This window comes from Haematobia irritans, chromosome 3 (genome assembly GCF_050003625.1).
Source record: "Haematobia irritans isolate KBUSLIRL chromosome 3, ASM5000362v1, whole genome shotgun sequence".
In the NCBI taxonomy this organism is placed as follows: domain Eukaryota; kingdom Metazoa; phylum Arthropoda; class Insecta; order Diptera; family Muscidae; genus Haematobia; species Haematobia irritans.
In genome coordinates, this window is record NC_134399.1 from 17863359 (window position 1) to 17887090 (window position 23732).

The 23732-nt window shown below is 30.9% G+C and overlaps 1 protein-coding gene across 1 annotated transcript in view; it reads right to left on the reverse strand.

The window, feature by feature from the left end:
• The window catches only part of LOC142230228 (uncharacterized), a 218566-nt gene that overhangs the window by 177569 nt on the left and 17265 nt on the right, over nucleotides 1-23732 (reverse strand). Inside the window, exon 3 of the mRNA XM_075300869.1 lies at nucleotides 8742-8798. Within this exon, the coding sequence (XP_075156984.1) occupies nucleotides 8742-8798 (57 nt within the window). The remainder of the gene's footprint in view (nucleotides 1-8741; nucleotides 8799-23732) is intronic.

Genomic DNA, 23732 nt, shown 5'->3' on the forward strand with positions numbered 1-23732 from the left:
ACCTTGTCACTATTTTATTTATATAGGAATTTTTGTCAAAATTTTATTTATATAGGAAATTTTGTCAAAATTTTATTTCTATAGAAAATTTTGTTAAAATTTCATTTCTTTAGGAAATTTTGTCAAAATTTCATTTCAATAAAAAATTTTGTTAAAATTTCATTTCTATAGGAAATTTTGTCAAAAATTTCATTTGTATAGGAAATTTTCTCAACATTTTATTTCTGTAGGATTTTTTCTTAAAATTTCATGTCTATAGGAAATTTTGTGAAAATTTAATTTTTTAGGAAATTTTGTCAAAATTTTATTTCTATAGGAAATTTTGTCAAAATTTTATTTCTATAGAAAATTTTCTCAAATTTTCATTTCTATAGGAATTTTCTCAAAATTTCATTTCTATAAGAAATTTTGTCAATATTTCATTTTTATAAGAAATTTTGTCAAAATTTTATTTCTATAGGAAATTTTGTTAAACTTTCACTATAGAAAATTTTCTCAAAAATTAAATTTTTAGGAAATTTCGTCAAAAATTTAATTTCTATGGGAAATTTTGTCAAAATATCATTTCTATAGGAAATTTTGTCAAAATTTAATTTACTTAAGAAATCTTGACACAATTTCCTTTATTTAAGAAATCTTGTCACTATTTTATTTATATAGGAAATTTTGTCAAAAATTTATTTCTGTAGAAAATTTTGTTAAAATTTTGTCAAAATTTCAGTTTCCTATGGGGAATTTTATTTCTGTAGGAATTTTTCTTAAAATTGCATGTCTATAGGAAATTTTCTCAACATTTTATTTCTTTAGGAATTTTTCTTAAAACTTCATGTCCATAGGAAATTTTGTGAAAATTTAATTTTTTAGGAAATTTTGTCAAAATTTTATTTCTACAGGAAATTTTGTCAAAATTTTATTTCTATAGGAAATTTTCTCAAATTTTCATTTCTATAGGAAATTTTCTCAAAATTTCATTTCTATAAGAAATTTTGTCAATATTTCATTTATTTAAGAAATCTTGTCAAAATTTCCTTTATTTAAGATATCTTGTCACTATTTCATTTCTATAGGAAGTTTTTGCCAAAATTTCATTTCTATGGGAAATTTTGTCAAAATTTCATTTCTACATGAAATTTTGTCAAAATTTCATTTCTATAGGAAATTTTGTCAAAATTTCATTTCAATAAGAAGTTTTGTTAAAATTTCATTTCTATAGGAAATTTTGTCAAAATTGCATTTCTATAGGAAATTTTCTCAACATTTTATTTCTGTAGAAAATTTTCTCAAAATGTCCTGTCTATAGGAAATTTTGTGAAAATTTCATTTTTATAAGAAATTTTGTCAAAATTTTATTTCTATAGGAAATTTTGTTAAACTTTCATTTCTATAGAAAATTTTCTCAAAAATTAAATTTTTAGGAAATTTTGTCAAAAATTTAATTTCTATGGGAAATTTTGTCAAAATATTATTTCTATAGGAAATTTTGTCAAAATTTCAGTTTCCTATGGGGAATTTTATTTCTGCTTCGACCGAACACAAAAAAGTTTTTCAGGGGTGGATTATCCCACCTCAGTAATGCTGGTGACATTTCTGAGGGTTTCAAAGCTTCTCTAAGTGGTATCACTGCAATGTGGAACGCCGTTCGGACTCGGCTATAAAAAGGAGGTCCCTTGTCATTGAGCTTTACCTGGAATCGAGCAGCACTCAGTGATAAGAGAGAAGTTCACCAATGCGGTACCACAATGGACTGAATAGTCTTAGTGAGCCTGATACATCGGGCTGCCACTATACCTAACCTAACCTAACCTATAGAACATTTTCTCCAAATTTCATTTATTCAAGACATCTTGCCAAATTTCATTTCTATAAGAAATGTTGTCAAAATTTCATTTTTATTGCAAATTTTACCAAAATTTCATTTTCCTGAGTAAAGGGTTGTGAAAAATTAATGTCTTTTGTCAAAATTCCATTTCTATAGAAAATTTTGTCAAATTTTTATTTCTATAGAAAAATTTTGTTAAAATTTCATTTCTATAGGAAATGCGTCAAAATTTCATTTTCCTATGGGAAATTTTGTCAAAATTTCATTTCTATAGGAAATTTTGTCAAAATTTCATTTCTATAGGAAATTTTGTCAAAATTTAATATCTATAGGAAATTTTGTTAAAATTTAATTTCTATAGAAAATTTTGTCAAAATTTCATTTCTATAGGAAATTTCGTCAAAATTTCATTTTCGTAAAGGAAATTTTGTCAAAATTTCATTTCTTAGGGAATTTTATCAAAATTTTATTTCTATGGTCCTTCAATCGGAGCAGGACCTCTTGGTTTGGACTTAACCCCTATACTTATGTTTGCTCCACTTTATCAGTTGGAGGTAAACCATGTTTAAATTCCATGGCACATATATTCTATTATCAACATTTTCCCCCCTCAATTATAGGTCACAAGGTCGCAAGTAGTCCATTTAAAACGTGCCAATTTTTATGCCATATATACATATATCATTAAAAAAAATAAAAAAGAGTACAAAAATATAAAAATAAAAAAAAAAACATTATCAATATTTGCGTTTCTCGCAGATTTTTCTTATATACAATAATCCATTGTCAAAATTCTAATTTCCGTTATTGCGATTCGAACCCCCCACCATAAAAGGTTACTGACGTCAATGAGTTGGAACAAATGTCTATTTGCTGTCACAGATTTCATTTACTCTATGCTTCAGTGCTGTCAACACACATTTATGACACAAACGAAAATAACAAAAACAAAATGCAAAAATAACCGATAAGAATTTTATGAACACAGTATACGTGTAGTTGTTGACATACGAAGCACAAAGAGAGCGGGGGACATCAAGAAAAAATCGCCAAGATGATGGATGGTACACAAGAATAAAATCCATATTGCCTTTTTATTTTAGATGTGAGACTCAATCCCCCCGCTTATCAAAAGAGCACCAAGGCAGCCAGCATCATATTCAGATAACCCCCACAGTTTATGTTATCTGAAGATGAACTGTAAATAATTTCCTATAAAAACAAATGCATGTAAAATATTTGACATAATTGTTGTGGTTACTGGTTGAGAGCATGGTTATTGAAAATGTAAATATTTACACATATATACAGTAAGTATTTTGTGTTGTTGTTGTGTTTTCTCATTTTAAACTTAAAAAGAGTTGCAAAGTGAAATCACACCACCACTGTGTCTGACAATCAAAGTTCACTTGAGAATAATTCTGGTTGGCCTCACACAAAAAATTATGACAGCCAGGTGTTTTATTGACATTTAACAGTCATTATTATATTTATATTTAACATAGATAAAGATAAAGGGTGTATAATATTTTTGGTCAAAGACACAAAAAAATATTTTGTTTATAAGGTAGATAAACACGATATCAAAATATTGTTATCACATCTATGTATACATTCCAAAGTACGCTAAGTCTAAAAAATGAGTTTTACAGGAAACGAGTTCAAAGTTTTGTTTTTTGAAATTTCTTAAAACCCGCATAGGATAGAATTTCCTTTATTTTCGGTTCTACCCCAATTTTCATGAAGCTCCGTTAGTGCTCCATTAGCTAACGAACTTTTAAACTGTACTATGGACATATCTGTCACCTTGACTATATATTCCACATGCAGAAATTTAATTGCTGATTTTTTTTCTGTTAAAGTTAACCGGAGAGGAGATATTTGCAATGTACTTTCTGTTAACTGGCAGTTAAAGCTAAACCGTGGTACAAGAAAATGGTCGTTGAAATCATATTTTTTATATATTTTTTTTTTTTAGTATGGACGAACTCAAAATAGTGATAATAAAACATGGCTAAAAATTACTTAGACTGAACAAAGCTTTTTGCCATTTTTGGATTGGAAATTTTTAAAACTTTAGTCACAGGATAAGTACAATATTAACCTAACCTAACCTAACCATAACTTTTGATAGAAATGTCCAATAAATTTTGACAGGATGCAATTCACATAAATCCGAATATAAAACAGCGAACTCCATTAAAACATGCCAAGTCGACTTAACGTACTCTGGAATGAGGGCATCAACATATCAAAACAAAGTTGGTAATTGCACAAATCTACCAAAAAAATATTTTTAATAACTTTTTTCTAAAATAGTGTGCTTAAGGGAATCGCACGCTTTTATAACCTCATCTTTGGCAACATTTTTTTTAAGCTGGTGTATGATTCAATCCTGTTTTAAGGGCAGTGCTGCCAAATTTTGCGTTTTAATAATGGATGGGAAATGCGACAAAACTAAAATCGATACCTTGGTATTTTTTTTAGTGCCAACCTTACTCTCCAAAATGTTCCAGAAGCAAATGTACGAGAAACAAAAGATTCACATTTAAATGCTGGTATGAATAGTCTAGGTTAGGTTAGGTTAGGTGGCAGCCCGATGTATCAGGCTCACTTACTCTATTCAGTCCATTGTGATACCACATTGGTGAATAGTCTAAGTGAGCCTGAATCAAATCGGGCTGTCACTTTAACCTAACCTAAGCTAAATCCTGGAGGGCTCTAACGATATCCACATTTTGTTTTCCAGACCGCTATCTCTATCTCCATCACTATCTCGCTTGAAATTCATCACGTATAACAAAATTTTCTATAAAAATAAAATTTTGCCAAAATTTTTTGTAGAAATAAAATTTTGTCAAAATTTTCTATAGAAATAAAATTTTGTCAAAATTTTCTATAGAAATAAAAATTTGAGAATATAAAAATAAAAATGTGAGTAAGTTTTCCAGAGAAATAAAATTTTGAGAAAATTTTCCATAGAAATAAAATTTTGCGAAAATTTTCTAAAGAAATAAAATCTTGACAAAAATTTTGAAATAAAACAAAAATTTTTATAGAAATAAAATTTTGACAAAATTTTCTATAGTAATAAAATTTTGATAACATTTTTTATACAAATAAAATTTTGACAAAATTTTCTATAGAAATAAAATTGTGACAAATTTTTCTATAGAAATAAAATGTGGACCAAATTTTCTATAGAAATAAAATTTTGAAAAACTTTTCTATAGAAATAAAATTTTGACAAAATTTTCTATACAATAAAATTTTGACAAAGTTTTGTATTGAAATAAAATTGCGACAAATTTGTCTATAGAAATAAAAATTGGCAAATTGTTCTAAAGAAACTTTTGAAATAAAATTTTGACAAAAATTTTTATAGAAATAAAATTTTGACAAAATTTTCTATAGAAATAAAATTTTGATAACATTTTTTATTGAAAAAAAATTTTGACAAAATTTTCTATAAAAATAAAATTGTGATAAATTTTTCTATAGAAATAAAATGTGGACCAAATTTTTCTATAGAAATCGAATGTGGACCAAAATTTGTGAAAAATTTCTACAGAAATAAAATTTTGACAAAATATGCTTTAAAAATCAAATTTTGACTAATTTTTCTATAGAAATAAAATTTTGACAGAATTTTCTATAGAAATAAAATTTAGACAAAATTTTCTATAGAAATAAAATTGTGACAAATTTTTCTATAGAAATAAAATCTTGACAAAATTTTTGAAATAAAATTTTGACAAAAATTTTTATTGAAATAAAATTTTGACAAAATTTTCTATAGAAATAAAATTTTGATAACATTTTTATACAAATAAAATTTTGACAAAATTTTCTATAGAAATAAAATTGTGACAAATTTTTCTATAGAAATAAAATGTGGACCAAATTTTCTATAGAAATAAAATTTTGAAAAAATTTTCTATAGAAATAAAATTTTGACAAAATTTTCTATACAATAAAATGTTGACAAAGTTTTCTATTGAAATAAAATTGTGACAAATGTTTCTATAGAAATAAAATTTGGCAAATTGTTCTAAAGAAACTTTTGAAATAAAATTTTGACAAAATTTTCTGTAGAAATAAAATTTTGACAAAATTTTCTATAGAAATAAAATGTTGACAAATTTTTCTATAGAAATAAAATTTTGACAGAATTTTCTATAGAAATAAAATTTTAACAAAATTTTCTATAAAAATAAAATTTTATCAAAATTATCTATAGAAATAAAATTTTGACAAAAATTTTCTATAGAAATAAAATGTTGACAAAAAGTTTTTATAGAAAAAAAATATTTTTTTTGTTTGGCAGGTTTTTGGTTAAATTTTCTAGACATGTTGGTAGATTATTTTTAGCTCGAATGGCAACCGTGCTCAGTACCTATTATCTGTATTTTTAGTGAGAACTTACCATCACAAAGTTGTAGAAACAGTTCATTGGTTTCATTTTTGATACACCATTCGAGTAAATTATTAATGTGAGAATTACAGAACAGGGGTACAGAATACATATACTTCATGGGGCCTGAGACCAATATCTCGATGCACTCCACATTAGGCGAAAAATTTCACTAATAATGCCAATTGATGAAAATTGTAATTTACAGTCAGTGGATAACACATTCAATATATAACTATGTATATGTAAACGATATCAGAATTGTAATCATAGCCACTCAATATCAAAAACATCAATATCACATCTAGCCATAAAATAGCTAAATTGGCATCACTGGTGGTGTCTCTCTCTCTCTCTGTAAAAATAATGTGTCAGTACCAAAAATTATTTTCAGATCGCAATTTATTGGGCAAATATAGATCTAGGAATTTTTAATTTAATTAAAAATCGTTTGGCACATCAAAAATTATATAATTTTTGGATAAAATTTCGAAAATTGGGAAAACGAAAAGAAAATGTAAAAGAACATTTATCTTATTTATGTAAATTTGTAGTCTATACTCTCTAGCATTGACAGTTACTCTCTCAAAAAAGGAGAGCGTGGCTCTAACTTAACAATAAATAATATTTGTTTAGATGATAGAGGTTGAAAAAGGCTTCGACAAAAATATTAAGAAAATTAACTATAACTGAAAAATTATATATAGAAAATTAACTATAACTGAGATTATACCCATAAAAATTACAGCCTTTATGGTTTTTTTGTTTCTTCTTTTAATTGCGAAACTCCAAAAGGAGTGCTGAAAACATGTAATTACCCAACTCTGTATTCTTAGACTAGCTGAACGGCTTAATTGACCCTGTCATTTAAACTCAGAGAGCATTTGTAAATGTGTTGTTGTTAGTCCAAAGTACAGATAGTCTTCACTTGCCAAATATTTTGCCATAATTTCATTGTCTACCAGTGTTAGCTCAAAATTCTCAATACTACTTTTTTATTCTACCAGGTGTTCCCCCAAAAATGAAATATCACGACACTACTTAAAATCTTAACCCATTCCATATAATATTTGAAGTAATTAGTCATGGTTGCCAAAAAGGTGACATAATTGCTACCTACGTTGTTTCCAATGCCATTTAGCACATTTGCAGGTGGATAAAAGAATGAAAACAATAACAAAAACAAAATACCATTAAGGTGATAGTTCTCCTTAATCTTAGAATCCCCGCCAACTCTTCACTCTTCACAGATACAAGCCTATTTGGAAGATTTTCTATAAAAAACTTGATAAACGTGTATTCAAATATGACAATGATTATTATTAATCGCTTTTAATTTTTAAGTGTTCAAACATGTAACAGATTTATAATATTTTCAATGTCAACGCCCCTAATTTTTTTTTTTTGAAAAAAATGTATATAATAATTGTTTATTTATTGCGATAAAGTTTTACGACATTTTCAATATCAATGGCCTTAGTTTTAAAGGCAACAAACAACAGTAACAATTAGAACTTAACTAAGGCAAGATTTCTCTTGGGGGGAAGGAGTTCTCGTGAGTAGAGTGGCGCTAACACTCTTCTTCCATACATGTATGTATGTACGTATGATGGTGTTAACGGCGATAATGATTATGGTTTACGTAAATGGAGAATATACTGTAACCCATGAGATATTAGAAAATAATATGATTGGGGGTACAAAGCATACAATTTAATTGTATTTAATTGAAATTAGCTCAGATTAAATTTAATTTATATATATTAAATGAAAATTAAATTTAATTAAGCAAAATTTAATGTTATTCAATCAATTCAATAAATTTTAAATCGAATTAAATTAAAATTAATAATAAAAAAAATTAAAAATAATAATAATAATAAAGTATGACATTAAACCAAGTGCCTTATGCAAGCCAGCATGTCAATTATTGGACCAGATTATAGTAAAAATAATATTGGACATTTTTATTTACTTATTTTTGTCTATTTATTCAAAAAAAGACATTTGAAAGATAAAAAAAAAACGTTTTAAAAATTTTATTAAGTTAGGAATAAAATTTAATTGAATTAAACTTATTATATTAAATAAAAATTAACATTGCTAAAGCGTAACATTGATCCTTCCAAGCAAGCAAGCATGTCAATTATTCAACCAGAGTAGGGCAAAAATGTAATACAGTATGTGAAGAAAGTGTTTTGACAATAGGATAAAAATTATGTTTTGTTCCAAAATTAAATATCATGATATTTTAAAAAATATTTTATTATTTATTTTGCAAAGTATACATACGTACACAGCATTGCTGCAAAAAAATAATATTTAATATTTCAATTTATCTGGAATTTGAAATATTTGCCAATGTCAAAAGACATACTTGACATACTGTATTTTCCAAAGATACTTTAAAATTTATTTTAAAAATATTTTTAAATCAACAAGTAAATATTGCAATATTTTAAAATTATATTATAAATATAAGGTTTTATGGAATATTTCTCAACTTACCTTGAAAATCTACGTTTAACATCTTCAGTAAGTGGACGAGGAGAATACGATGCTAATCTGGAAATAAAAATATATAAAGAAAATATAAATTCAAAGTTTGTAATTATTCCTAATATTTTAAATTCATATAGCAATAAAAAAAATTATTTTATTTTAATTTTAATTAATTTTGTTTTATTTTAATTTAATTTATTTTATTTTATTTTATTTTATGTAAATCAAATTTTCACTGTTTCCATTTTTTCATAATTTTTACTAAAATGTTTAGCTGATGGCCTTTATAGCTAATGCTATTTCTTTTTCTTTATTCTTGCTTTATATTTACTATAAGTTAAGTTAAATTAATAAATAAATAAATATTTTATTTTATTTATTTATTTTATTTTATTTTATTTTATTTTATTTTATTTTATTTTATTTTATTTTAATTTATTTCATTTTATTTATTTATTTATTTAATTTATTTATTGTATTTTATTTCATTTTATTTTATTTTATTTTATTTTATTTTATTTTATTGTACCCTTCACCATAGGATGGAGGTATATTAACTTTGTCATTCCGTTTGTAACACATCGAAATATTGCTCTAAGACCCCATAAAGTATATATATTCTGGGTCGTGGTAAAATTCTGAGTCGATCTGAGCCTGTCCGTCCGTCTGTTGAAATCACGCTAACTTCCGAACGAAACAAGCTATCGACTTGAAACTTGGCACAAGTAGTTGTTATTGATGTAGGTAGGATGGTATTGCAAATGGGCCATATCGGTCCACTTTTACGTATAGCCCCCATATAAACGGACCCCCAAATTTGGCTTGCGAGGCCTCTAAGAGAAGCAAATTTCATCCGATCCGGCTGAAATTTGGTACATGATGTTAGTATATAGTCTCTAACAACCATGCAAAAATTGGTCTACATCGGTCCATAATTATATATAGCCCCCATATAAACCGATCCCCCGATTTGGCTTGCGAGGCCTCTAAGAGAAGCAAATTTCATCCGATCCGGCTGAAATTTGGTACATGGTGTTAGTATATGGTCTCGAGCAAACATGCACAAATTGGTCCACATCGGTCCATAATTATATATAACCCCCATATAAACCGATCCCCCGATTTGGCTTGCGAGGCCTCTAAGAGAAGCAAATTTCATCCGATCCGGCTGAAATTTGATACATGGTGTTAGTATATGGTCTCTAACAACCATAATTATATATAGCCCCTATATAAACCGATCACCAGATTTGACCTCCGGAGCCTCTTGGAAGACCAAAATTCATCTGATTCAGTTGAAATTTGGTACGTGGTGTTAATATATGGCCTCAAACTCCCATGCAAAAATTGGTCGAAATCGGTCCATAATTATATAGGCCCCGTATAAACCGATCCCCAGATTTGACCTCCAGAGCCCCTTGGAAGAGCAAAATTCTTCCCATTCGGTTGAAATTTGGTACGTGATGTTAGTATATGGTATCCAACAACCATGCAGGAATTGGTTCCTATCAGCCCATAATTATATATAGCTCCCATATAAACCGATCCCCAGATTTGACCTCCGGTGCGTTTTGGAGAAGCAAAATTCATCCGATCTGCTTGAAATTTGGTACGTGGTGATCGTATATGATATTGAACAACCATGCCAAAAGTGGTCCATATCAGTCCATAATCATATATAGCCCCATATAAACCGATCCCGAGATTTGGTTTTGGAGCCTCTTGGAGGAGCAAATTTCATCCGAGTGAGTTGAAATTTGGTACATTGTGCTAGTATATGGTCGTTAACAACCATGCCTAACTAGGTCGATATCGGTCTATAGTTATATATATACCTCAGATAAATCGATTTCCAATCATTTTTATGTGATCCATATCAAGTTCATAATTGTATATAGCCCCCATATAAGTGACCCCCATATTTCAATTCTGGCTCTCTACGTACCATGCAAACAGTCCATATCGATTCGTAATTATTTGTAGACTTACCTATACATAACTTTTTTGTCTATTATATACCACGTATGGAGTAACTCACAATTTATAAAACGATGTTAAGAAGTTTTAAGATACCACAACCCAAGTATTTCGATTGTGGATGACAGTCTTTCGTAGAAGTTTCTACGCAATCCATGGTGGAGGGTACATAAGATTCGGCCTGGCCGAACTTACGGCCGTATATACTTGTATATTATCTTATTTTATTTTATTTATTAATAAATTTTTTTACATACTTTTCAGTTTATGGATTTATCTTTTATTCTCCTATATAAATTTTCTCTCAGTATACAAAGTTAACATATGTTTATGGGAGATTATCAATTAATTACTCTCACTTTCTTCTGATGCTATGAAACCTTCACATTTCCAATCTAATGATTTTCTGTCTGTGTTTCAACCTCAATTCTCCATCCCATTCAAGCTTTACAGAGTGCCGCATCACTAAAACATTCACCCCCCCCCCCTCTCCACTCCCGCCTCTGCTCTAAGCTTAAACATCTCATACTATAACCGTCCTATATTGAAACGTCTCAATAGCATAGTAACTCACTTGCATTGGGAGTATAAGATGCGCATTTATAAAATATTCTCTCACTCTCTTTTGCAATTGAGAACATTTTTATTTCTCTTCTCTTGTGATTTTGTGACAATGACATTCATTGAGAAAAATCCTTGCATAGAGTATTCCCGCTATATTTGTGTTTCTCCACTTTATTGTATAGAGTTCCTAAGGCGTTGGTTAATAATCATAGGGTATTGTGGAGAAAGCATATTGTCAATAGGTGGGATGCTGTTAATGTAATATTTATCCGCAAACTTCTCTTTCTCTCTCTTGTTGTTGGCTACGTGATTTTCCAAGACTGTGAACACGGGTATATTAAAGTTATTTCGTTTTTTTTATAGCAACGCCCTTGTATAGTTAATGTCACACATGAGTGATTTTTTCACCATTAAGATGTGGTCTAATGGGGTCGATTTTTTAAACTTGAAATGACCCTCGATACCAATAATTTCTATTTTAATGTTAAAGGTTACAGAAATTCCATATTTCATAAAAAATGAGAGATTTCGAAAAAAAAGTTCGTAATTATCACAAACTATTATTCTACAATGGAATAATGAAGTTTAGTAGGGTTTACGAATTTGAGTAAAGGATCGTATTTAGGTCATGCACGCAAAATATTTCATTTCTTTTCTGGGAAATTGTAAATCCACAAAGCTTTTGGTTTTTGTTAAAATTTTTTTATGTAAACAAAGTTTGTCACACGCTTCCAATTCCGCTTTTCATTTTATCCATTTATGTATTTGACAAATTATTTTCGTGTGTTCATGTTTCAACCTGGTGATTAAATGTCTGAATTAATTAATTTTTATTAAAAGCGTTAAGTGGATATAATCTAACATTTCAACGTGACCTAATTGAATTCAACAACAACATGATGACAATCAAGTGTCAGTAATTTTAATTACGAGGATAGGATCTAAAACCTAAGGCCGATACTAAGTTCGTGTTTCACAAGTGGAAACCAAAATTAAAAGTAGAAAAATAAAAAAAAATTAGGCAAGACATAATTTAATGTGGAATGAAGGGTCCAAAGCATAAATTCAATAAGTGTTCATTATTTAAAATAGCATAGTAAAGAAAATTAAACGTGAAATATATCCTTGTAGAATATATTGTCTTCACAGCGATATGTCTTTAATTATCTTGTCAAAAAATTAATAAAAAAAGTTGGCTTATAATGAATTGATATTGAAAAAATCCAACGGAACTTCATTCAGCTTCAATTAAATTCTCTAAAAGTGTTAGTATTGTTTGTGTGTGCAGGCAAATCCTGACCCACGAACCTCAACAACATAGCGTCTCTAAATCTGTTCATGTGTGCAGCCATATTTTGAGGTAGGTAACAGGAGATTCTCTATCTGAAAGTTCTTGCAATCTCTTCCTGAACACTGGCTTCCTGAAGCGGCAAACTCTTTAACCGTTATCTCGAAAGCACCAGATACAATATTCCATTAAGAGCATCTCTTAATAGAATATTATTATTAGGTTTGTTATAAACCAATTCTTTATGATTTGAATTGTATGGAGGGAATAATGATATATCACCCGTATTGGAGATTGTCTAGTTAACCAAAAAGGGAAGGTTAAAATGGCAGCCCGATTAAAATTCAGGCTCACTTAGACTATTCAGTCCATAATATCACATTGAAATGCCCTTTCAACCATCCTGCCTACTTATTCTAAGACCTTAAGCGCTTAAGGATGGATGTACTTAGTTTAGACTCTCTTTTGCTTCGAAATCTTTCGGATTCCTTTTTTTCCTTGACCCACGGCTTTAACAGTTTAAGAATACTGTTCTTAAGGATTATGCCCTCGAAGGTATTGAAGTCGCTTGAAGTTTTCCACTCCCTGTTTCCAAACTGGGTCAAGCCCCGAACCAGTATAATAAGCGAAAAAAACAGGGCGTTCCCCCTCTTTTTAACTTTTATTTGGCGGCAGTTCATCTTCCACCATCAGATGGCCACTTTATCACCTCTGCGGATGAATGTTACATAGTTAGGTTAGGTTAGGTTAGGTTATGTGGCAGCCCGATGTATCAAGCTCACTTAGACTATTCAGTCCATTGTGATACCACAGTGGTGAACTTCCCTCTTATCACTGAGTGCTGCCCGATTCCATGTTAAGCTCAATGACAAGGGACCTCCTTTTTATAGCCGAGTCCGAACGGCATTCCACATTCCAGTGAAACCACTTAGAGAAGCTTTGAAACCCTCAGAAATGTCACCAGCATTACTGAGGTGGGATAATCCACCGCTGAAAAACTTTTTGGTGTTCGGTCGTAGCAGGAATCGAACCCACGACCTTGTGTATGCAAGGCGGGCATGCTAACCATTGCATCACGGTGGTCGAGACACCAAGGAGCTTGAAGTGAGGATTAATAACTACCTCCCTGCACTTAGGAACTACTTTGTCAGCAGGAATCTAAATGTTTCTGCTCCTAAATCGACGGCAACAATTTTCCTATCGTGGACCAAAGAAGTGAACCTGGAGCTTTATATCCACATCCGTGGACAGATCATCCCAATATGAAAGAACTTCAAGGTTCTTGGTGTGACTTTTAATAGTTTCTTCCTTTTTGGATGGCATGAGGAAATTGTCCTTAAAAGAGTTGGGAGTAGAAACAAGATCCCGAAGGTAGCACTTGGGGGAAGATAAAAAGACGATACAAAAGACCTATTAGTCTATTGGTCATCCCCTTATGGATTATACGGCCCCAGTTTGTACGCGCAGTATTACCGATAACTAATGGAGAAATCTTCAAGCGGTGCAAAATACTGCGATGCAGATTGGCACTATATGTTACTAGAACAGCATCTGCAGCATGAGTCCTAAATGATGCTCTCGGTGAGACAACACTGCGACCTTCCCAGCATCTGATCTTAAGTGCAGAGGGGTCAACCACCCAAACCATGCCACATTTAGGAAGCCACGATTTGAACAAGTCAATCCCATTCAGCTCGATTTCAGGGAAGAGATACAATCAATTTACCAGTTGATCTCTGATGACAGTGATGAGGGAATAAAGACGGCATTGATGGCGGGACCCAAGGCAGCAGGTAAAAAAATAATGGTTCCTAACCAGTGCAGCGTTGTTCTGGCATCTGCAGGTATTTGTTAATAGTTACTTCTCGCTTCTGAACTCGACAATTCCTGATGTCTGCCCAAATTGTGGGCAGATCGTCTCACATCACGAGACATCTTTTCGCATGTCCTGCAAAACATGAGTCCTTAATGCTCTCGATGAGGCAACACTGCGACCTCCTCACCCACCAGCACCTGATCTGAAGTGTGGAGGGGTAAACCATGCCACATCCAGGAGGGTACAATCTGATTGATCAAAGCAGTTCCGGTTCGATTTGTCCGCGATGCCACAGGGACCAAATAGGTGCTATCTTAGCTAAGATCTGGGAACTCCAGGTATTTGAACAGTCACCCCTCCCTTCTGAACCCGGCAATTCAAGATGTTTGCCCAAATTGTGGGCAGATCGCCACACATAACGATGCATATATACGCGTGTTATGCAAAAGCTACCGACTTGACAGGAGCAGCATCTGCAGCATTAGTCCTAAATGCTCTCGGTGAGGCAACACTGCGAGCTTCTCATCCACCAGCACCTCATAAAGTGCAGTGGTGTAAACCACCCAAACCATGCCACATCGAGGAGCGTACCATCTGATCGAGCCAAGCACATCCGGTTCGTTTTCAGGAAAGAACTACATTCAGGAAAGAACTACATCAGCGATGACAGTGATGAGGGAATAAGGACTGTATTGAAGGCGGCACCCGCGGAAACGTTTCAGAAAGCTATAGCTTCCTACCAGTGCACCGTTATGCTGTGTGGAAGACTTTTACTTCTCAGCGAAAACGTAATACGGCTGCCTATAGAGACCAGTTCGATGCTATCTTAGCTAATATCTGGCATTAGCAGGTATTTGAACAGTCACTTCTCCCCTCTGAACGTGACAACTCACAATGTCTGCCCAAATTGTGGATAGATCGCCCCCACATCACGAGGCATCTTTTCGCGTATCCTGCAAATCCTACAGACCTGAACAGAACAGCATGACTCCTAAATGCTCCCGTTGAGACAACATGTGCAGAGTGCAGAGGGGTAAAACCACCCAAACCATTCCACATCCAGTGGGGTACCACCTGAACGAGTTCGATATCGGGAAGGAAATTCAATCAATTGACCACTTGATCGGCGATGACAGTGATGACGGAATAAAGACGGCATTGAGGGCGGCACACACGGCACGGTTCAGAAAAGAATAGCTTCCTACTAGCACACCCTTATGCTGGGTGGAAGACCACTACATATTAGCGAAGATGAGAGACGGCTGCCTAGAGAGACCAGTTCGGTGTTATATCAGCTAAGAGCCGACATCTTCAGGTATTTGAACAGTTAGTTCTTCTTTTTGAACCCGGCTATTCCTAATGTCTGCCCAAATTGTCGATATTCGCCTCACAATATCAGGCATCTCTTAGTGTATCCGGCCAAACCTACAGACCTGACCAGAACAGAATCTGCAACGGTCCTAAATGCTCTCCTGATAAAGTACATGGTACAATCTGAGCGAGTCATCCACATCCAGTTCGAATTAGGGAAGGAAATTCAGTCAATTGACAGTGATGGGGGAATAAAGACGGCATTGAGTGCGGAACACATGGCAGTGGTTCAGAAATGAAAAACTTCGTATTTCGTATTTGAACAGTTACTTCTCCCTTCTGAATCCAGCAATTCCTGATGTCTGCCCAAATTGTGAACATTCACCTCATATTACGAAGCATCTCTTCGTGTATCCTGCAAAATCTAGAGAACTGATACCTACTTCACTCTGGACTCCTCCAGTAGAGGAAGCTCCCGTCCTCGAACTGAAGGTAGAAACTTAAATGTCGTCTTGCTTCTTTATTCCCAGCGGCTACAGCCCTTCAAAGATTTTTCCTCATCACTAGGCCATGATTCTAATTGACGCCCTGAACCTGGCAATTCAAGATGTCTGCCCAAATTGTGGGCAGATCGCCTCACATAACGATGCATATATACGCGTGTTATGCAAAAGCTACCGACTTGACAGGAGCAGCATCTGCAGCATGAGTCCCAAATGCTCTCGGTGAGGCAACACTGCGAGCTTCTCACCCACCAGCACCCCATAAAATGCAGTGGTGTAAACCACCCAAACCATGCCACATCGAGGAGCGTACCATCTGATCGAGCCAAGCACATCCGGTTCGTTTTCAGGAAAGAACTACATTCAGGAAAGAACTACATCAGCGATGACAGTGATGAGGGAATAAGGACTGTATTGAAGGCGGCACCCGCGGAAACGTTTCAGAAAGCTATAGCTTCCTACCAGTGCACCGTTATGCTGTGTGGAAGACTTTCACTTCTCAGCGAAAACGAAATACGGCTTCCTATAGAGACCAGTTCGATGCTATCTTAGCTAATATCTGACATTTGCAGGTATTTGAACAGTCACTTCTCCCCTCTGAACGTGACAACTCACAATGTCTGCCCAAATTGTGGGTAGATCGCCCCACATCACGAGGCATCTTTTCGCGTATCCTGCAAAACCTACAGACCTGAACAGAACAGCATTCGATTTCGGGAAGGAAATTCAATCAATTGACCACTTGATCGGCTATGACAGTGATGAAAGAATAAAGACGGCATTGAGGGCGGAAAACACGGCAGTGGTTCAGAAAGCAACAGCTTCCTACAGACGCACCTTTATGCTGGGTGAAAGACCACTCCCTTTTGAACTCGGCAATTTAAAATATCTTCCCAAATTGTGGACATTCACCTCACATCGCGAAGCATCCCTTCACGTGTCCTGGAAAACCTACCGACTTGATCAGAACATCATCTGCAGCATGAGTCCTAAATGCTCTCGGTTAGGCGACCTCCTCACCCACCAGCACCTGATCTGAAGTACAGAAGGGTAAAACTCCCCAACCATGCCACATCCAGGAGGGTACCATATGAACGAGTCAACCCCATCCGGTTCGATTTCAGGAGAGATCTACATTCAATTAACTATTTGATAGACGCGTATCCTGCAAAACCTACAGACACGAGCAGAACAGCATTCGATTTTGGGAAGGAGATTCAATCAGTTGACCACTTGATCGGCTATGACAGTGATGAGAGAATAAAGACGGCATTGAGGGCGGAAAACACGGCAGTGGTTCAGAAAGCAACACCTTTATGCTGGGTGAAAGACCACTACCTGTCAGCGATGATGAGAGACGGCTGCCTAGAGAGACCAGTTCAGTGTTCAGTAAAGTGCTGACATCTCCAGGTATTTGAACAGTTGCTTCTGCTTTCGGAACCCGGCTATTCCTACTATCTGCCCAAATTGTCGATATTCGCGACACAATATCAGCCATCTCTTAGCTTGTCCTCTGCAGCATGAGTCCTAAATGCACTCGGTGAGGCAACACTGCGACCTCCTCACCCACCAGCACCTGATAAAGTACATGGTACCATCCTAACGAGTCAACCCCATCCGGTTCGAATTCGGGAAGGAGATTCAATCAATTGACCACTTGATCGGTGATGACAGTGATGAGGGAATAAAGACGGCTTTGAGGGCGGAACACATGATTTCAAATTTCCTATTTGAACAGTTACATTTCCCTTCTGAATTCAGCAATTAAAATGTCTCCCCAAATTGTGGACATTCGCCTCACTTCACAAAGCATCTACTCGCGTGTCCAGCAAAACCTAGAGAACTGACACCTACTTCACTATGGGACTCATCCAGTAGCGGCAGCTCGGATCCTCGAACTGAAGGTAGATATTTCCTTTGCGATATTTTAATATGAACCAACTTGGTGAGACCTTGATGATTTATTTTACGAGTTGTTCAGTTTTCAAATCATAACATAAAATAATCATAAGAATTTTCCATGAATACAAGAGTTCCTTCTTATTTCCAAGATCACTAATAAATAATGCAAAACAAAAAAAAACACACACACACAAACTGTAAACTCATTCTCCTATTTTATCCAATTAAATAGTATGAATTCTTAGAAGGAAGATTTTCTGCTTGAATGGCTTATGAATATCTAACAAATTGATGTCCTCCACCTACACAATGATTACCAATGAAATACGGAACACGTGTATGGTATGTTCTTCAACAAACAAGTTTTTTTCCATGTTCTTTTCACAAAGTCATCAACATTAACTAATGTTACTTCCGAGAATTTTCTACCACATTTGTTTTATTTTACGCCCATAACATTTTATCATTTTATTCCCATTGGCCCAAAAACAAAAACTCAACATTATATATGGGAAGCAGGTTATAAATATTTGTAAATTCTATGGAAATTCATCATGCAAAATAATAAAAAAACACCGCAAACCAAATGTTTCTTATATAGAGAAAACATATCTGTATTAATTCTGTATTAAAATTAAGGTGAATCTCAATGGAGGAGGCCACGAGATACCAGTACTATTGTCTGAAGAAATTACTGTAAAAAGAGTCGGTATTGGTTTCGTAGGAATATTTAAAAAAAAATCCCTCAAAGAATGAAATATAATTCTTTTGGTGTATATTGTCTTTTTTTAACGATTTTGTTTCTTAGCATGTCGTCGGAAATTCTCTTGTTAAAAAAATTGATTAAAATAAATTGATTTTGAACCAAGTTTAACAGAACTATTTTTTGCTATATCTAAACTTTTCAAAACTGTCGATAATATTTTTGTGTGCACACACAAAAACATATCGATTTCAATTTATTCCTTGGCATGTGGTCTGAAATTCTCTCTTCAAAAAATTACAAATGTTCGACTAAAATCAATTGATATTGAAAAAAATCTAACAGAACTATTCTTCGCTATAACTAAGCTTTTCAAAACTGTAAATATTGTTTATGTGTGCAAATTCTATTCTATGACTTCCCTTAAAATTATTATATATAATTCACACATCCATAACATATCGATTTATTCCTTGGCATGGCATCTCGTCAAAAATTAAAAATAAATTGATATTGATCAAAGTCTAACTTTTTCACTATAATTCAGCTTTCAAAAAAAATTAATATTGTTTATGTGTGCAAATCCTGTTCCATGACTTCCTTTAAATTTATTATATATAATTCAATGGAAATCCTTTTTCCATACAATTATTTATTTTTTCATCAAAATGAATTGACACTGCAAATACTTTTATGAAATTAATTTTAGCAGTAACTAAACCTTCGTAAAATATTGGCTGTTTGTATGTGTGCATGTTAGGTTAAAGTGGCAGCCCGATTAAATTTCAGGCTCACTTAGACTATTCAGTCCATTGTGATTGTGATCACAATGTGTGCATACATTGTATCAGCATTTGATGAAAATATCTTTAAAATGAATTGATATTGAAAAAAGTCTAATAGAACTATTTTTTGCTATAACTAAGCTTTCTAAAAATGTAAATATTGTTTATGTGTGCAAATTCTATTCTATGACTTCCTTTAAATTTATTATATATAATTCACACATCCATAACATATCGATTTATTCCTTGACATGTCGTTTAAAATTAATTGATATTGAAAAAAAATCTAACAGAACTATCATTTCTAAAAATGTAAATATTATTTATGTGTGCCTATTCCGACCCACAATTTTTTTTTAATTGTTTACATACAATTCAAAGCATATTCTTTTATCATAGGTTAGGTTAGGTTAAAGTGTCAGCCCGATTAAGATTCAGGCTCACTTAGACTATTCAGTCCATTGTGATAAAAAAATGTGGAACGCTTCACGATTTTGGGTGTCATCCTTGCGCATACATTTATTCATCCTTTTATCATACATTTATTCAATTTCAATTAAAATGAATTGACACTGCAAATACTTTTATGCAACTAATACCAGTAATAACCAAACCTTTATAAAATGTTGGAACTTTGCATGTGTGCACACATTGTATCAGTCTTTGATGAAAATATCTTTAAAATGAATTGATATTGAAAAAAGTCTAATAGAACTACTTTTTGCTATAATTAAGCCTTCTAAGAATGTAAATATTATTTATGTGTGCATGAATTCTTTTACATTTATTATACCCAATTCGCAGGATATTCTTTCTTCATACAATTATTTACTTTTAAAATAAAATTAATTGACACTGCAAATATTTTTATGAAACTAATTTCAGTAATAACTAAACCTTCATAAAACATTGGCAGTTTGTATGTGTGCACATCCTGCTTCACTATTAGATGGCACATCTATATTTTTTTAATTGCTATTTAAAAAAGTCTAATAGAACTATTTTTTGCTATAATTAAGCTTTCTAAAAATGTAGATATTTTTTATGTGTGCAGATTCTGACTCGCAATTTTTTATTATTATTTTTTTTAATATAATTCAAAGGATATTACCATAGAAGTATGTATTTATTTTAATCAAAAAATTGACACGGATAATAATTTTATGAAACTAGTTTTAGTAATAACTAAATCTTTATAAAATATTGGAACTTTCTATGTGTGCACATCCTGTATCAGTATTTGGGGTTTAGCGAGGAATATCTTCATATCTCGTCGACTCGGTAATGCCATCTACCTATCCGCAGAATATATTGAAGAAGTTCTATATACAGTCTTCACCTCTATGTTCTCGAGATTTACAGAGAAATTTCTTCATTTCTCAACGTTATACACTCTTCTATAGTTGTATCGAAACTATCAGGACTTTGGGAGTTTCATAATATCCACCCATCAACAATCTTATGCTTCTTTGATTCCACATTGTTCCCTATATTGTATGGTTTTTAGCGAGTAATTTCTTCATTTCTCGTTGCATCGGTAATGCCATCTACCTATCCGCAAAATAAGTTCTAGAAATTCCGACGTGTAGCTCTTTTGTTGCAGAAGCGGTAGTATCAAGTCTCGGAAACTTTTTATAGCGCCTTTGATTCTTCCACAGTATCTCTGCCTGGCCTGATTTATTTCCGGGAATGTAGGAATCTATCAAGACCCAACATATTGCTATTGGAGTTCATTATATTCCCTCTTTCTCTATGTTCTCGGTCTAGCTAAGTTATACATACGAAATGCTATTAATTATTTAATTATCTTGACCCAAAAATTTTATTTCTTTAGAACATGTGTCAAAATGTTATTTCTATAGAAAATTTTGTCAAAATTTTATTTCTATAGAAAATTTTGTCAAAATTTTATTTCTTTAGAAAATTTTGTCAAAATTTTAGTTCCATAGAAAATTTTGTCAAAATTTTATTTCTATAGAAAATTTTATCCAAATGTTATTTCTATAGAAAACTTTTTCAAAATTTTATTTTTATAGAAAATTTTGTCAAAATTTTTTTCTATAGAAAATTTTGTCAAAATTTTATTTCTATAGAAAATTGTGTCAACATTTTATTTTTATAGAAAATTTTGTCAAAATTTTATTTCTATAGATAATTTTGTCAAAGTTTTATTTCTATAGAAAGTTTTGTCCAAATCTCGATTTCTCTAGAAAATTTTGTCAATATTTTATTTCATTAGAAAATTTTATCAAAATTTTATTTCAATAGAAAATTTTGTCAAAATTTTATTTCTATAGAAACTATTACCAAAATTTTATTTCTATAGAAACTATTACCAAAAAATTATTTCTACAGAAAATTTTGTCCAAATCTTGATTTCTATTGAAAATGTTGTCAAAATTTTATTTCTATAGAAATAGAAATTGATTTATAAAAGAAATTATGCCAAAATTTTATTTCTATAGACAATTTTGTCAAAATTTTATTTCAATAGAAAATTTTATCAAAATTTTATTTCAATAGAAAATTTTATCAAAATTTTATTTCAACAGAAAATTTTATCAAAATTTTATTTCTATAGAAATTTTTTTCAAAATTTTATTTCTATAGAAAATTTTGTCAACATTTTATTTCTATAGAAAACTTTGTCTAAATTTTATTTCTATAGAAAATTTTGTCAAAATTTTATTTCTATAGAAAATTTTGTTAAAATGTTATTTCTATAGAAACTATTACCAACAAATTATTTCTACAGAAAATTTTGTCCAAATCTAGATTTCTATAGAAAATGTTGTCAAAATTTTATTTCTATAGAAATAGAAATTGATTTATAAAGGAAATTATGCCAAAATTTTATTTCTATAGAAAATTTTGTCAAAATTTTATTTCTAAAAAAAATTGTCCAAACCTTGATTTCTATAGAAAATTTTGTTAAAAATTTATTTCTTTAGAAAATTTTGTCAAAATTTTATTTCCATAGAAAATGTTGTCAACATTTTATTTCTATAGAAAATTTTATCCAAATTTTATTTCTATACAAAATTTTATCCAAATTTTATTTCTATAAAAATGTTATGAAAATTTTATTTCTATAAAAACTTTATCAAAATTTTATTTCTATAGAAAATTTTATTTCTATAGAAAATGTTTTCAAAATTTTATTTCAATAGTAAATTTTATCAAAATTTTATTTCTATCGAAAATTTTGTCAAAATTTCATTTCTATAGGAAATTTTATCAACATTTTATTTTGATAGAAAATTTTGTCAAAATTTTATTTCTATAGAAAATTTTGTCAAAGTTTTATTTCTATAGAAACTATTACCAAAATTTTATTTCTATAGAAAGTTTTGTCCCAATCTTGATTTCTATAGAAAATTTTGTCAAAATTTTATTTCTATAGAAAATTTTATTTCTATACACAATTTTGTCAAAATTTCATTCTATAGGAAATTTTGTTTCTATAGAAAATTTTGTCAAAATTTTATTTAATTAGAAAATGTTATCAAAATTTTATTTCAATAGAAAATTTTATCAAAATTTTATTTCTATAAAAATTTTATGAAAATTTTATTTCTATAAAACTTTATCAAAATTTTATTTCTATAGAAATTTTTTCAAAAATTTATTTCTATAGACAATTTTATCAAAATTTTATTTCTATAGATGATTTTGTCAAAGTTTTATTTCTATAGAAAATTGTGTCAAAATTCTATTTCTATAGAAAATTTTGTCAAAATTTCATTTCTATAGGAAATTTTATTTCATTAGAAAATTTTATCAAAATTTTATTTCAATAGAAAATTTTATCAAAATTTTATTTCTATAAAAATTTTATGAAAATTTTATTTCTATAAAAACTTTATCAAAATTTTATTTCAATAGAAAATTTTATGAAAATTTTATTTCTATAGAAACTTTTGTCTAAATTTTATTTCTATAGATAATTTTGTCAAAATTTTATTTCTATAGAAAATTTTGTCAAAATTTCATTTCTATAGGAAATTTTATCTCTATAGAAAATTTTGTCAAAATTTTATTTCATTAGAAAATTTTATCAAAATTTTATTTCTATAGAAAATTTTATCAAAATTTTATTTCTATAAAAATTTTATGAAAATTTTATTTCTATAGAAACTATTACCAAA